This window comes from Phoenix dactylifera, unplaced genomic scaffold, assembly GCF_009389715.1.
Source record: "Phoenix dactylifera cultivar Barhee BC4 unplaced genomic scaffold, palm_55x_up_171113_PBpolish2nd_filt_p 000328F, whole genome shotgun sequence".
Lineage (NCBI taxonomy): Eukaryota > Viridiplantae > Streptophyta > Magnoliopsida > Arecales > Arecaceae > Phoenix > Phoenix dactylifera.
In genome coordinates, this window is record NW_024067792.1 from 48,725 (window position 1) to 64,157 (window position 15,433).

At 43.8% G+C, this 15,433-nt stretch overlaps 1 protein-coding gene across 1 annotated transcript; it reads right to left on the bottom strand.

Annotated features, from left to right (window-relative positions):
- Window positions 1–9,993: 9,993 nt before the first annotated feature.
- Window positions 9,994–14,797, bottom strand: LOC120105624 (probable LRR receptor-like serine/threonine-protein kinase At2g23950). Its single transcript, XM_039118239.1, has 11 exons — window positions 14,634–14,797; window positions 14,391–14,523; window positions 13,556–13,627; window positions 13,294–13,437; window positions 13,096–13,167; window positions 12,923–12,985; window positions 12,706–12,806; window positions 12,485–12,616; window positions 12,043–12,393; window positions 10,701–11,080; window positions 9,994–10,560 (listed from the first exon to the last, which is right to left on the bottom strand). The coding sequence occupies exons 1-11, from the start codon at window positions 14,728–14,730 to the stop codon at window positions 10,192–10,194; spliced, it is 1,914 nt and encodes a 637-aa protein (XP_038974167.1). The 5' UTR covers window positions 14,731–14,797; the 3' UTR covers window positions 9,994–10,191.
- Between the last annotated feature and the right edge of the window lie 636 nt (window positions 14,798–15,433).

The window sequence follows — 15,433 nt, forward strand, 5'->3', positions numbered from 1 at the left end:
TTGGATTTCACTCAGTGGATCATGTGGATTCAGGGTTGCATTTTGTCACCATCCTTTGCACTATTGATAAATGGATCCCCAATGTGGTATTTCAAGTCATCGGCGGGCCTGAGGCAAGGCTACCTTTCTGTTCATCATTTGCTCAGATTCTTTGTCATGGGCACTCTGCCACGAGCAGTATCATAGGGGGTAGAGGCATATGGGCCAGCGAGAGGTGCGGCCCACATTTCTCACCTGCTTTTCACGGATGATTGCTTGCTATTGACCCGCGCGACATGTAGATCAACATAGGCTATTAGTGGGATCTTGGAGAGGTATTGTGGAGCTTCAGGTCAGATGGTCAACTTCTCTAAGTCAGCCATCTATTTTAGTCCAAGGATCGATCCAAGGGTGAAGGCCTCCATCATGAGTAGTTTGGGGATTGACGAGCAGGAGGGGATACTTAGATATCTTGGGGTCCCGATTGCAGGCCAACGCTTGCGGTGGGGGGAGTGTATATCTATAGAGGCAAGCATCAGACGCAGATTGGAGAGCTGGCAAGCGAGCACCCTATCGATGATGGGCAGAGTTACTTTTCTAAGGTTAGTGTTGAGTTCCATTCCTTGTTTATTTACTATCCAATACACTGGTACCGGTTACTATGCTCCGAGAACTGGAGAGGATGTTCAGGAGCTTAATCTGGGGACGACGTAGGGACAGAGGGGGCATCCACCTACTGGCATGGGAGGTTATTTGTCAGCCTACCAGTCGGGGGGGGCTGGGTGTCCACTCTTTACTTAAGCGCAGGGAGACACTGGCCACTAGGCTGGCAGTTAGATTTCTTTTGGTGCCGGGGAGTCTTTGGGCTTCTCTTCTGAAGGTGAAGTATGGGAACCCCACCATCTCGGCAGCCTTCCGAGCTGGACGAGGGTCCTCTTTCATTTGGAGAGAGATATGTGCTTGTTCCCTGGGGGTGCTTCCAATGATCAGATGGGAGATTGGGGATGGTCGGATCATTAGTATTATGGAAGATATGTGGCTATCGGAGGGCATATTGCAGGACTGGCCCACACTGATCGATCATAGATGGTTGGAGGGTCACACAGTTAGTGACCTGTTTGTCTAGGGGGAGCGGAGATGGGATGTAGATCTTGTGAGGCGGGTGTTTGGTGAGCAACTTGCAGAGCGGGTGCTGACTTTTTCGGTCCCGGTGGGGGTGGCAATAGATAGGAGGATATGGAGTCCGTCTGGGCGGACGACGGTGAGCTTCCATGACATAGTGCGGATGAGAGGGAGAGCGGTGCTTCGACAGTTTGATGGTAGCTGGATATAGACACTACGTGTCCATCCCCGCGTCGCACTATTTCTGTGGAAGGTAGTTTAGGGTTGTCTACCCACTAGGAGCGTCCTGGCATGGCGGGGAGTGAGGATAGCTACAGATTGCGGAGTATGCCTGGGGTGGAGGATTCCATCTATCATGTGCTAGTCGAGTGCCCGCGAGCTAGTCAGATTTGGAGGTGTAAGGGGTTCCCTTATGATGAGGGGTAGAGGTGGGGTCCACTAAGGGGTTCCTATGTTTTTTTGGAGGCCTCGGGGTCAGCATTTGGTTCGGAGGAGAGAGGGACTCGTGTGCCTACCTGGCCTACCACTCCTGATTGGACAAAAACGCATGAGTCTTTAAGGGTAGTAGCTCGCCCCCGAGGGTACCCCTTCTGCTCTTGCAGCATCCAGATATGTTTTCGTATCCTAGGTGCCCCCACCTCCTGACTTCCTGAAGGTGAATTTTGATGGCAATGTAGCCGGTGACGAAAGAGGCGGAGGCGTGGGCTTCGTTATCAGAGACCATGACTCCGACTAGTGGCGACAGAAGGCCAGCAAATCTTCGATTCCTCGGTAGTATGTGCTGAGCTCAGAGCCGCCTGGGAGGACATATCCTATGCCCAACGGACACTCGGTACAAACCGGATCATCCTCGAGGACGACTCGGCCACAGTAATTGATTGGATCAGGGATCGGGGACGTGCAGGTGAGGGCAGACCATTGCTACTTGACATTCGTGGACTACTACTGGAGTGTAGTGCTCATCAGGCTACACACGTTTATAAGAAAGTGAATAGTACAGCTGACTGGGTTGCTTTCTATGTAGCTCACCATTTTGGAGCTTTTGTTTGGAGGGAGCACGATATAGTGCTGGATTTCTTTTCTATTTTATTATCTTCAGATTTTGTCGAACGTATCCACACCCGTAAGGTGTGAGCCGCTGTAGTACCAAAAACAAAAATAAAGCTTTAAAAGCTCTATCTGAAGGCTAGTATATTTTATAAAAAAGAGGAAAGCAAATGCCTCGCAAGAATATTTACTCGAGTTTCTTGGGTATCATATGACTGGTTTAACGAGGTGAGCTTTGGTGTGTTTAATTTACTCCTGCAGCTTTTTCTCTCAAAAGAATTTCCTGTGCGGCTTTTATAAGCAGACGTTGACATCGTGTGATGCCTATACGTAAAATATGTTTTAGTTCAACTTTTTTCTACAAAAAAAATACCTGGTTAAGTTTGAGTATACCGACCAGTTTCTTATTTGGAAATTCTCACTCTTGTTCAATTCCAGCTTTGATTCAAACTATGACATGCAATTATATCAGTAGTATGAGTAACTTCTAGCGAGAAAGTTTTAATGATGAATCCACACGTTATTCCCAAATATATCACTCAGCGTTTAAGGGCAATACATACAAGAATGTTAAATGGCAACATGGTTACAGATCTGATACATCAAAGTCCTAAAACATAGGGATAATAACATGGTACATACATATCTAGATACATGGATGTACACATAATGAATAACAGTTGGAAACCTCCGAAACCATTCAAGTAACCCAGTCTCGCTATAAAGCACAGAAACATGTCAGACATGGTGCCACAAATTGCAACACAGACGCACGTCCACCAAATCTAGCTTTTATTTTCGATTTTAAGAAGCCATTGGCGATGGTAAATAATCATTTAGGTTTTGGAAGCAGATAAATGGTAACTATGGTACAAGAAGAAACCATTAGTTGCATCTGTGCTCTTTTCAAAGACATAATTTCATGTAGTAAAATCCAGTTTAGGTCGTAAATACCCAGATACAAGCCTAATTTTCATTAATATGGTCAATGCAGTCATTGAGAAATAGTGAAAATCAGCTAGCAAATAAATATCTAAAGTCCGGGTCATGCCATGATAATTTCAGCAGTTTTTCTTGGTGGAATAATGAATCTAGTTGGGTCAAATAAATATCTAAAGTCTGAGTCATGCTATGATAAATTTTAGTAGCTTTCCATGGAAATGCTAGAATTTGCTTCTTGTAGTTTTAATAACTTTATGAACAGGGCCAGCTATACAGATGACACTAAGAACAATTCATAGCACTATCAGTATATTAACTATTCAATCAATAGACTGTTTTTGATCTAAAGGAGGCACTTCTTCCATTTCTTCTTCCTTTCTTCATTATTCCATTTCTCCGTTCTCCAATCTGCCCCCCAAATCTTGTATGCCCTCTTCTTTTCTTTAAGCATTCTTGTGGCAGTCGTCAACACTTCCTTGTAAAATTAAAATTATGAAGGGTACACAATGACTTCCAAACTCCTCTATTACTAGAAATTTGACAATTTAGATTTACATTAGGTCCTTCATAGAAAAATAATAGGTGGAGACATCAGGAATCTGGGACATCGAGAATCCAAGACATCTTGTCTAGATGGTTAATCTCAGCCAAGAACTTCCACTAATGCAACGGCAATTCTTTGGAAAACCCCTTTCATAACATTCCCTTTTAATATCTTCAGACATTCTGATCATTTTAGTGCTATCTAATGACATTTTCGTTTTGGAATCCCTAGTTTTAACAAACTTATGCCTACAGTCTGCAGCATGCGCTTAATTATATTTTAGCAAATTTGAAGAAGAATTTCCTCTTTTGGAGATCAAATCAAGACAGTCGCTTCGATTTAACCAGTCACGTATCATAATATCCTGGTTATACCACCTTTAGTTGAATCCTAGTATTGGATCTTCTTCAAAGAGTAAAAAAACACTTTCTACTTTGCTGTCCAGATCTTTAACAAGGATTTGATCTTACCTTTGAGCTTAACCAAGATTCCAATGCTGCTAACTCTCTAATTTTGAGATTATATTTTTAGCAATCAAATTTACCCCATATGCCTCATCTCAAAAGATCTCCACCAGGTTCCACCACCTTACTCAGATATTTTCAGCCAACACTAGTAAGTTGCAGCTGAATAAAGCTCCCAGCATCTGCTCACTTTACATATAATTCACTGCAGAAGACAAAAGCTGTAACATCCATTTACTTTTCAATGGTCCCTTAAAAACTCCATGAACACTAACAAAAACATAAAAAGATCATTGCCAGCAATTTATATTTTTGTGGGGAGCTGCTGGAGGTAACCAACTTATGAGAAAATCGACCATGTAGAGTTGAATTTGGCCATGGCTAGGCAAAATAGTTTCTTATTATTCTGTGAGTGATGATACTCTTTGAAAATTATAACAGATGAAACAAAAGCCACAATTTTCTTCTATGTAAAGTTCTAGCCTTATTTTTTATATATAATTAAATATGCCCCAGGGACTTGTCATCAATAAGGACCAATTTTATTCCATCATCGTAGTATCTTGACTAACCCATATTTAGTGGGACATGGTTTATGCATCAGCCGGAAGATTTGCATAAAGAGTGTGACTTTCTTGTCTTCAACTCTTAACAAGTTTCACAAAAAATAGTGTTATACCACTTTACCTTAAAAAAAGGGGGAAAGAAAGTTTTAACTGTCGTCAAACTCACCTCTCTCGTAGCATAAATCATAATTGGATGGCTCTGATTGTTGCGTGTGAGTTGGGACTAGTGACATGGCAATTTTCTTTTAGAGAGATAAAGCACTTTTAGTGCTGAACTCGAGCTGATGATTGGTTGGATCGGGTCTAAACTATATTTATTTTTAGTGCAGCGTCAGATCAAATTCATTTAAAGAAATTTTGATATTTTTTATGCTCAAGTATGATCGATAATTAGCTTTAAGCTGAGCAAATAATTAAATCCAGTAATTGCACATCACACTCTCACATCGGATCCAATGATAAAGGAATCATATCTTACATAATTTACTTTGGTTCCAATTTTTGCTTTCCAGTGAATAATATTTTAAATAATAATATCTGATCTCACATATTGAGATAAGAACATACCACTACTGGCCGTCACCCTAACTGGAGTCGGTCGATTTATGTTGCGCTTAATCCTATTAACTTGCATAACATGGGCTCGTGGCTTCTTAAAACCTAATGCAACTCGAACCTCTTACGAAAGAGTGACTCTAGAGAGTGTTTCTGTGAATAGCGATGTGCAACCTGTTGCATGATCAGTGACTTAATTTCTTGTATGTGTTCTGCAAGCATTCAGTGTAACTCATTTTCAAATTTGTCCAGTGTGATGGATTTTGTCAATATAATTCATTCGCATTGCCATCAAGGTGTTTGTATTTAGCTTTTCTGGTTGCACGTATTGCATGAACTGATGAACACTAACATTTTATGTGTTCATTATGGCATAACTTGACTCCATTTGTAGCATCAGAGATTCCTGAACACTAGGTAAAGTGAGTCGAGGAGCAATTGAGGAGAGCAATTAAAATTCCTTACCCTCGAAATGTACCTCTGTGTATAGCTTCGGAATGGTGCATTTGACGTCAACTGCGAAGAGCACTGAGGCTGCCAAGTGCCAGGTATGCGATTCCTAAGGCACGTAACCTAGTTTTTACAAAAAAAAAAAATTATACCTTACATCATATGGCGGTGCACCACGCCAATTATTTTGTTTTGTTCTTGTGAGTTGCATTCATCATGTACTCATCTCGGATTGCCGCTCTCCTCATCCTATCTTAAATTGTTCATGTGGTGCACTATTGACATAGTGCACGTAGTGTAGCATATAATTTTCTCCGATCTACTGGCTGGACCTGCTAGAAATGGTGGCCCCACTCAAGGGGGGTGGCGGCCATGGTGGCCCGCCCCCACTCGGTGGCAGCCGTAGCCCCAGGCAAAATAGTGGCCGACAGGGGCGGGATCACGCTAAAAGAACATCGAAACAAGGCATCCATGTTTCGTTTGGTGATTCGTCGGCTCCAATCATGGTGAATGAGGCCGAAAACAACAAAGAAGAAAGAGAAGGAGAAGAAGGAGCCTTATCTCGGTCCGGCGAGGCGATCTGACAATCCTTTCTGGCGACAAATTGAGGAAGAAAGCCTAGAAAGAGGGCTTGGAATCGATAGCGATCTTTGGCGATTCATGTGGAGGAAATCTAAGAAGGAGGAGAAAAATTAAATAGCCGAGATTCTAAAGTTCAAGCCGAACTCGGATTGCTCTCAGGGAGTCTCTGACTCTGCCGGGATCAGGGGAGGAAGAAGACTTCCATCGGAGCTTTCTTCTCCACCTACATCGTGCCACAGTGCACAGTGACCTTGGGCCTGGCCTCTTCGGGCCGGCCCATAGGCCCACAACTGAGCTATTCATGGGTCGGGCTGGGCCTGACTACTCCGAGGCGGCCCTCGAGCCCACGGAATAGGGTTGGACGCGGTCGGGCTGGGCCTGGCCAATCCGGGCCAGCCTAGGAGCCCAAAAAAATCTGGGTTATTACATAGACCACTTTGGAGAAGGTCCGCGCCTGGAATTTCAGAAGTAAGGCCGTAAATGAGTCAGGTTGACCCGTGACTCGACTTGACCCGATCCATTTTGGAGGACCCGTGGGGCCGGGTTGGGTCCTAAAATTGGACCCGTTCCATTTTTCGGATCGGGTCTAGGTTTGTTGAATTCAAACCCAACCCAAACCGAAACCGACTCATTTGAAATTTGGATAATTTTGGGTTTCCAATCCTACGACCTGCTCTAACCCGACCCGACCCGTATCTATAATATTATTTGGGCCCGCGGGCTGCAGCTTGCAGAGGTGCAAATAAGTTCTGTTAAGGCCCGGCCCAAGCTTTGTATTTCTGTGAAAATTGAAATCGCGCTCAGGCCTCAGAGAGTTAGAGGGCTCATGATACAATGAAAACAATCATCTTGGGCATCTTGTAAAAATTGAAATCGCGTTCATGACACATCACCAAGAACTGTGTTTTTATTAGCTGCAATATGATTCAATTCCAACACCTTTTAAATTCTAGACTCAGCAATTCCCTATGGAAAGACTTTAGAAGTTAAGATGATTGCTTTCATAATTTAGAGTTATGACTGACCCACGGCTAAGCATCAAATAATAGTTAGAATGTTCTATATTCACAACTAGTGAATAAAGGAAAGCGCCCCTTTAAATTCATATAACATGATGTACAATCAATAGGAAATTTTGCAGATGTCTAAAGATAATATGTGTTGAATAATTTTTGTAGACGTACTTATGACGGGAGTCATAATCGGGTGTCTTACTTGCTGACTTATCACTGTTAAACGGACGGGTGCTGGTAAAGTATGCAGTTGAAGAAACAAAGATTTACTTGTTCCCTTGTTCTTCAGATTTACCAACACTAAATGATTGTCTGTTCCACCAGAGACAAGCTCATAGCCTTCCTCAACCAAGCACTACAAGAACATGTCACTTCCCTTGTTAGATATAAACTTGAAAGATAATTAAATTGCATTCTCAATATGAACTCTGACAGTTAAGCAAATGTCATGCACTTTTAAGCGAAACATCCCTAGCATGAATTAATGACAGCCAAGCTATCATGAGTCACATGCAGGAACCATGACAATTAACTAAAGTTCTAGAGGTGAAAGCTTGAAATCAAGGTTAGAAATTAATGAAAAATGACAGCTATAACTGGGAAAATTTTGCACAATTATTTTCACGGAGTAATCTTAACTGAATTCAAACCCGATCCAAACCGGATCCAAATCGGACCCGAATTGTTTGGATTGGGTCCGGGTTATATATGGACCCGATCCGATCCGATCCGAATGATCCGTTAGATCAAATATTGTAGTCGTAGATCCGAACCGGCCCGATCGTCTATTGGGTTGAGTCTAAGTCTAAAATTATGATCCGACCAAGAAACCGGGTTGGATTGGGGTCATTCATGATCCGCTCCGACTCGACCTATTTGTATCCCTAGTCTGAAGTACCTCTTTCAGGAAGACATTCACAGTTCTCAAAGTCAGTTTGTTCTTCCAGAGATTTTGGAATTGATGGCTCCAGATCATATTAGCTGACTGAATGCATTTTGAGTGCTTTTGTTAAAGTGCTAATAAGAGCAATTAAAGATTGGACTTCCACATTTATTCACATGTTAAAGCACATGCCACTTGTAGCTATTTTTGCAAAATAGGAGCAAGAAACACTTGAAACGTAGAAGAAGAGAATGGAGAATATTGGATACCGCAAAAAAAAATAACAAGGAACAAGATGTAGTTTCTTTTTAAATTTTGTGCATCAATTAAAGCAAAGCTGGCGCCGTGCTAGCTTCACGTAAGTGACTCAACGTGGTGAAAGAAGTTTTACCTCTCGAGAAAAAATAAAAAAACAAGAAAGTCCTTTCAAAAATCAGGCAATAATAAAAAAAACTACAACTAATCACCAAGTCGCAATTTCAAAATCCAGACAACCTTTACGAATTCTCAATCACGCTTCCTGCAAAAGTTTTTTTTTTTTTAATACAATGGCACTTCATATACTAAATACTAAATGTGCATGAGTGCAGCCAACAAAATTAAAAAAAATTATAAAAAGAGAAAAAAACTTAATTCTTCTAAAAAAAATTCTAAAATGATAAGCCACAAAGAAGGCAACTTAGTCAGCAACACTGTTCTTGCTCCCAATAGACATGGATGATTCGGAAGAAACCACACCCTATATGTCGCGGAGCAGCGACTATCCACCAACATTATTATACCGGCCTCAAATCTACTTGATCAGCAGCATTGTTCGCGCTCCTAATAGACGTGAATGATCCAAAAAAAGCCACACCTTTTCGATAGTCCGTATATGTCGCGAAGCAGCGACTGCCCACCAACATTATTGTACCGGCCTCAAATCTACTTGATCAGCAATACTGTTTGCGCTCCTAATAAACATCAAAAAGAGCCACATTCTTTTGATAGTCTGTATACACCGTGGAGCAGTGATTGTCCACTAACATTATTGTATTGGTTTCGAATCTACTTAATTACTGTAGCATCTTCTTCGAAATAAACCCAGTCCGCACCAAAAAAAAAAAAAAAAATTCGCATACATGATGCCTGCCAAAGTTTTTTCATGAAGGAACCGAGTCGCTTTAGGTTCTCAGTTTAGTGTTCCTTCGATCCTGCTTTCAAGGAACAGTACCGCATCGGAAATGCGTCCCACTATGATTGCAGCCTACCGGCAAAACCCGGCATGGCCGTAGGTAGGCTGCGACACTGCAGGGGCAGCGGATCAGCTCCCAGGCACAAAGGACCACTTCGCCACGCCTTGTATTCCTTCACCAACATTTGTCCTGCCCAACAGAACACCTGCGACGCGCGTGTCTTGTAGAAACCCGTCGTACAAGACAACCGTCCCCATCACAGCTGAACCGATCCCATTCCAAACGGAGAACGGCCAATCTTGCCGGTTTCCAAGCACCCACGTCATCCGCGCGACGCCACACCAGGTTCCGCTTGTGTCGTCGCAATCCGACGGTCCAGCGCACGAAAGAACATCAATCACTCTTTCGTTCGTGCATGCCCCGATATCTGCCAAAAATAAATAAATAAAAGAAATTTACAAATTTACCCCCTTATGCCCGGGGCATTTTGGGAAATTGGAAAAGGTCGTCCAAGCGACAGCCAGTTCTCTGGTAATCACTGATAAAAAGTTGGAACGACGTGGGCCCACAGTCTAACGCGGCATCAGGACCACACGATCTGACATATCCCGACCACGATCAGAACGCGACCAAAGTTTTTTTAAAAAAATTATAGATTAGGATAACGGGAAAGAAATGTGCTCTCCCCGAGAAAGGAAAGGAAGGAGATGCTTTCTCTTCCCAACTGTAAAATTTCTGTACTTCTTTACATCTTTTCCTGATGTTAGAAAAGAGCGAACCAACAACTCAGACAGGCTGCAAAGGAATTTTTCTTGTAATACAGAAACTATGTTGTTAAATGCCAACTTCTCCTATCCTAATGAGCATTTTTACCTAGGACCAGACAGCTCCATTTCTTCTACTACATCCAGGGAATGGTTATCATCATCATCATCATCACTACTGCCACCATTGTCATCGCTGTTCATTACAAACAATGCATTAGAGTCACTTTGATGGTGTGCGCCGGGAGCGTCATGATGCATTGGGAGTGTATTGGAAGCTTCCCACTTGTCGGCGAGCCCGTCACCTTCGAGCATCCTTAGCACCTCCGACATCTTCGGACGGTGAGAGGGGAGGAATTGGGTGCATAGGAGGGCCACCAGGACCATCTCCCCCAGCTCTATCCGGTCGTAGTTGCTTCCCAAGTCTCGATCCACCAGTAAATCTAGCTTCTTCTCCTGATGCACCTTCCTCACCTGCATGCAAGAATCATGCAAAATGGAGGTATAAGAAAGGAGAATGTACTACTAGATCGCTACTAAAGTATTCATCCATATATGAAGATATTTATGGCGTCTTTTAGATATATAGAGACATTCATATACATTCATATTACCCAGTCGAGCATGGCGCCTTTCTGGTTAGGCCCCTTGCCAAACTCAAGGGCACGCTGTCCGGTGACAAGCTCGAGGAGGAGGATGCCGAAGCCAAAGACGTCAGTCTTGTCGGACGACTGGCCGGTGGAGAGGTACTCTGGAGCGATGTGGCCGACGGTGCCACGGACGGCGGTGGTGACATGGGAGTCTCCATGGTCGAGAAGCTTGGCGAGGCCAAAGTCGCCGACCACCGCCTCGCAGCAGTCGTCGAGGAGAACGTTGGCCGCCTTCACATCCCGGTGGATTATCTTTGGGTCGCATTGCTCGTGCAGGTACAGCAGACCCCTCGCTGCTCCCAGGGCTATCCGTTTCCTCGTGTTCCACTCCAGCGGCGGTTTACCTGGGAGAGCCAAAAAAAAAATTCAAACACCTTAACGTGATCCCGTCACCGGAGGTGAGGAGGTTAAAGTCATTTTCTTCCGGTGGTCAAAATTGGTGTTTTAGATAAAGATTTAGGCTCCGACAAACTTTTTTTTGAAAAAAGAGAGAGAAAGATTTAGGCTTTAATGTCATATCATAGCCTCTCAACCAGGCTCATCAAATAACATAAGACATCTTATTTACGATTACATTCGACAGTGGCCCGACCATAGTAATACATCTGCCAAGAATGTATTCAAAGAAACCAATGAAATTGAGGATTGGATGACTTCTTACGTAATCAACTACTCTGAAAACACTCTATGGGCCGAAAAGAAGTAGTTATCTTAAATACTTCGTAATTTATTATTTTTTAATTTTATTAGAATATTTTGTATTGGTATTATATGATATATTCATTTTAGAAAAAAAAATCAAAACAAAACAAAACAAAAGGTAGCAAAGCCCCACAAGATGACGAGACGAACAGACGGCTACATCGGATATGGATTGTACCTAGAGGCAAATTAGACGGCAGATCTCGGAGGACGCACAAGAAGACCTAGAAGGAGCATCCAAAAGATGGTGTTGCTCGCAATCCGCATGTGGCTCCGGAAATAGAGTGGGGGAGGGTCCACCGTCGGTCAAATCGAGAGCACGTAAACGGAGTGTTACGGCCATCATTACATCGAGCCGACCGGGAAGAAGTACAAAATGTACGGTGATCGAGACGGCCAACAGGACTCAATAGGTTAAATAAAATGGGATCCGGTCACCGACATGAGGACCGGACCCACCCGCTAAAGCCTGCCCGCGGGGACAACTATAGTCCAGTCCGGCCCCCACGCGAGTACGAGGCCGGCATGGAGTTGGATTGGGATGGAGATTGGAGCAGCTGTTTAAATCGTTATTAGAGCGGTCCGCAGGAGCAGTGTACCGTACCCCGGAGACGGGAGGCGACGCTGCCGTTGGGCATGAAGGGGTAGACGAGAAGGCGCTCGCCGGCGGCGGTGGCGCAGTAGCCGAGGAGGCGGAGAAGGTTGCGGTGGACGGCGAGGCTGATCATCTCCACCTCCGTCCGGAACTGGGTCTCCCCCGCTGCGCCGGCGTCGTTCAGCCGCTTCACCGCCACCATGGTGCCGTCGGCGAGCCGCCCCCGGTACACGTGCCCAAAGCCCCCCTTCCCCAATAGATTCCGCCCGCTGAAATTCTCAGTCGCCGCCTGGAGCTCCCTCAGCCCGAACAGTCGGAGATTCCCCAGCCCCACCACCACCGCCCCCTCCCGCTCCCTCTCTGGGGAAAAAAAAGAAGAGAATTTGATCATTCTGTGAGAGTTTGGATTTTTCTTCGAGTTTAATGACAGCGAGAGATTTTGGTGACTAACCCTTGAGGCCGAGGTTGGAGCGGTCTTTCTTCGTCTTCCGCCACCAGAGAAGGAGGAAGATGCAGAGAAGGAAGGAGGAGGCGCCGAAGCTGGTGCCAATGGCAACGGCTAGTTTCTGGGCCTTTGATCTCTCTGGATGAATTGAAAGCGATTCCCATGAATTAAAGAGTGCAGAGCTTTGCGATATTGGTGAGAGAGAAATGGGAGGAGATATTGATTACTTCGAGAAGACTCCAAGAGGAAGGGAAGAGGAACAGCGGTTGGTGTTCTCGAGCACTCTTCTATGCTTCCACTTCCACATATCAGAGGATTCCCCACTACACTGAGATGGAGATAAAAAGAGAAAAGAGAGTTAGAAACTCTGAAACGCGTTTTGGAATAGGGAGAACAGCGTCCAGGCGGGAAGAAGGAAGTGGGAGGAGAGAGGGCTGTCCTCACTTGAATGTTCTGGCGGGGAACAGGGAAACCGGTCGTCCGCTGAGGTTATTGTAAGACAAATCCCTGGAAAGGAGCAATCTTGGTTGCTATAAATCCAGAACAGAAACCAAAACAGAGGAGAGGAGAATTCCCTTTTTATGGAAGAATCATAAGGCTAAGCTATGGAGACTTACAGGAACGAGAGCTGAGGGATCCTTGATAGCGACACAGGGAAGGCTCCCGACAGGCTGTTGTTGTTTAGTCTCCTGTGCAGAGATCGAGGAAAAGTTTAGAATAATGAGAGGATTAAAGAACAAGAATGCACGCTCGAATAAGATTGTTGGGGATTTCCTTTGCACTCTTTTCATGCTTCCGAGATTTAAACCACTTACAGATATCGAAGGAGAGCAAGGCGACCCAAAGATCCGGGCACCTTTCCGGAGAAGTGGTTGTTCGAGAGATCCAGCGTCTGGAGCTTTCGGAGCTGTCCGAGCTCGGCCGGGAGTTCCCCTGTTAGGTTGTTGTTCTGAAGTAACCTGAAAGCCCATTAAAACAGAGTAATATAGAGAACAGAGGTGTATCCAAGAACTGGGAAGAAGGAAACGAAGATGGGATTTTGTGATCTTTTTTCAAGGTTTTATATGTTGTTCTCACACTTGCTGAAGATTGGTAAGGTTCCCAATCCTCCCAGAGAGCGTTCCTGATAGGCCTTGGCTCGGCGCTCCGCTGCACAAAAAAAAGAAAAAATAATAAAAAGAGCATTAAATATTTAGAAAAGAATCCTTCTATAATACTCATTTAAAGTATAAGAATAGAAGTTTCTTGCAAATTCTGCAACCCAATAAGAACAACTCCAATGCAAATCCAACGAATCCTACGACAGCCTGAACAAATATTTCTCAATTACGTAGATTTAGTTATTACGAGAAAAAAGATCCCAATAATCTAATCAGACTGTTTCTATTGGTACTCATTAAAGTATTTGAGAAGCCCCTGAAGTTTTTCCAGAACTCAACAGCCTTCACACAAAATCCTTGGAACTATAAACATTGAACTATTAGAAAAAGATTTCCAGTGCTGCTTAAATGAGGTCCTACAGTTATATTATCAAACTATAAGAGAAACCGAGAAAATGCTCTCCTGAAATCCAATAAAAATTTCACACCCTTCAAGCAAAATATTTTTGTTGTATTAATGAAACCACAAGAAGAAGAGCTCCCGTTGGGTCATCGATTTGGTGGGAGTAGTTCTACTCCAAATCATACCCATTCAACAAAATCATCCAATTATGTACATTAAATCCAATAAATAGATCCAACTGACATACAACAACTAAAAACCAATACCCTCATAAACTAACCCTCTTCTACATTGCAATATAAGAAGAAGAGCTCTCTATGTTGTCCCATATAGCCCATTAAAATTAAAACAAAAGGACCATTTTGTAAAGTCATTAAGCCATGGAATGAAGAAGAAAAAGAAGTCTCACAGGCCAATAACAAGATTCTCAGAAGAACAGGTGATCATAGCCCAGCTACAAGGATCCACAGAGTATTCATCCCAGTTGTTCAAAGCCCCATGCGGATCGTTCAAACTTCTTCTGATAGCTATCAAAGCCTCCACTAAGAAACAAACAATCCAAAGAAAAACCATTACTAAAACTAATAAGATATTAAAAAAGAGAGAACACGCGCAGAGAGAAGTGTTGGTTGGAATATGAACACTCTCCTACCTTCCATGTTGACGGGCTCGAAGGAGAGAGAGAAGGAGGCGAAGAAAAGCAAGAAGACATGGAGTTCTAAGAGGAACCAGAGCGTAGAAGGAGCCATTAGAGCAGCAGGGAGATAGAGAGAAGAGAGCAGACATGGAAGCTTTTGGGTGTTTGTTATAGCCGAGGAGAGAGAGCGTGGGTTCAATGATGGTGATGGGAATGACGTCCGATGATGATGAGGTACACCTATTATGTACACTGGACGGCTGTGATGATGGTGATGGGGGGCGTGGTCCATGATGAGGGCATAACATGGGGATAAAGAAGGGGAGGCATGGGTCATAGGGGAGGACAGAGAGTACAGGGAAATTCGAGATCAGGGGACTGATTCGGGTGTCAGAGAGGGCCCAGAAGTTTAGAGAGAGAAAGAGAGGGGGAGTTGGCGAGGCCAGCGCTCAGCAGTACTCGCTCTCAAAGTGTGCCCACACTCATTCCATGGGCTTGGAAGGGAGGAAAAGTGGAAGGAAAGAAGGGAAATAAAGGGAAAGAGGAAAAGAAAACAAGGGGTCCGCTTTTCTATTGTTTATTTTTTAGGTTTCTTTGGATAAAGGTGAAAAGAAAGATGGCTTCTGTTGTTGGGTAGGAGTGGCATTGTGTGGTTAATCCTATTACCATTGTTATGGACTTTGTGCTTTTAATTGGATGGATCAATAACTTGGCAATAACAGGCATAGGTTTTTAGGTGGTTATCCTTGGGTCTTGCTTACTTTTGCCTATGCCTCTCTCCTCATGCATTGGACTCATTGCACTGGAAAGCTGGT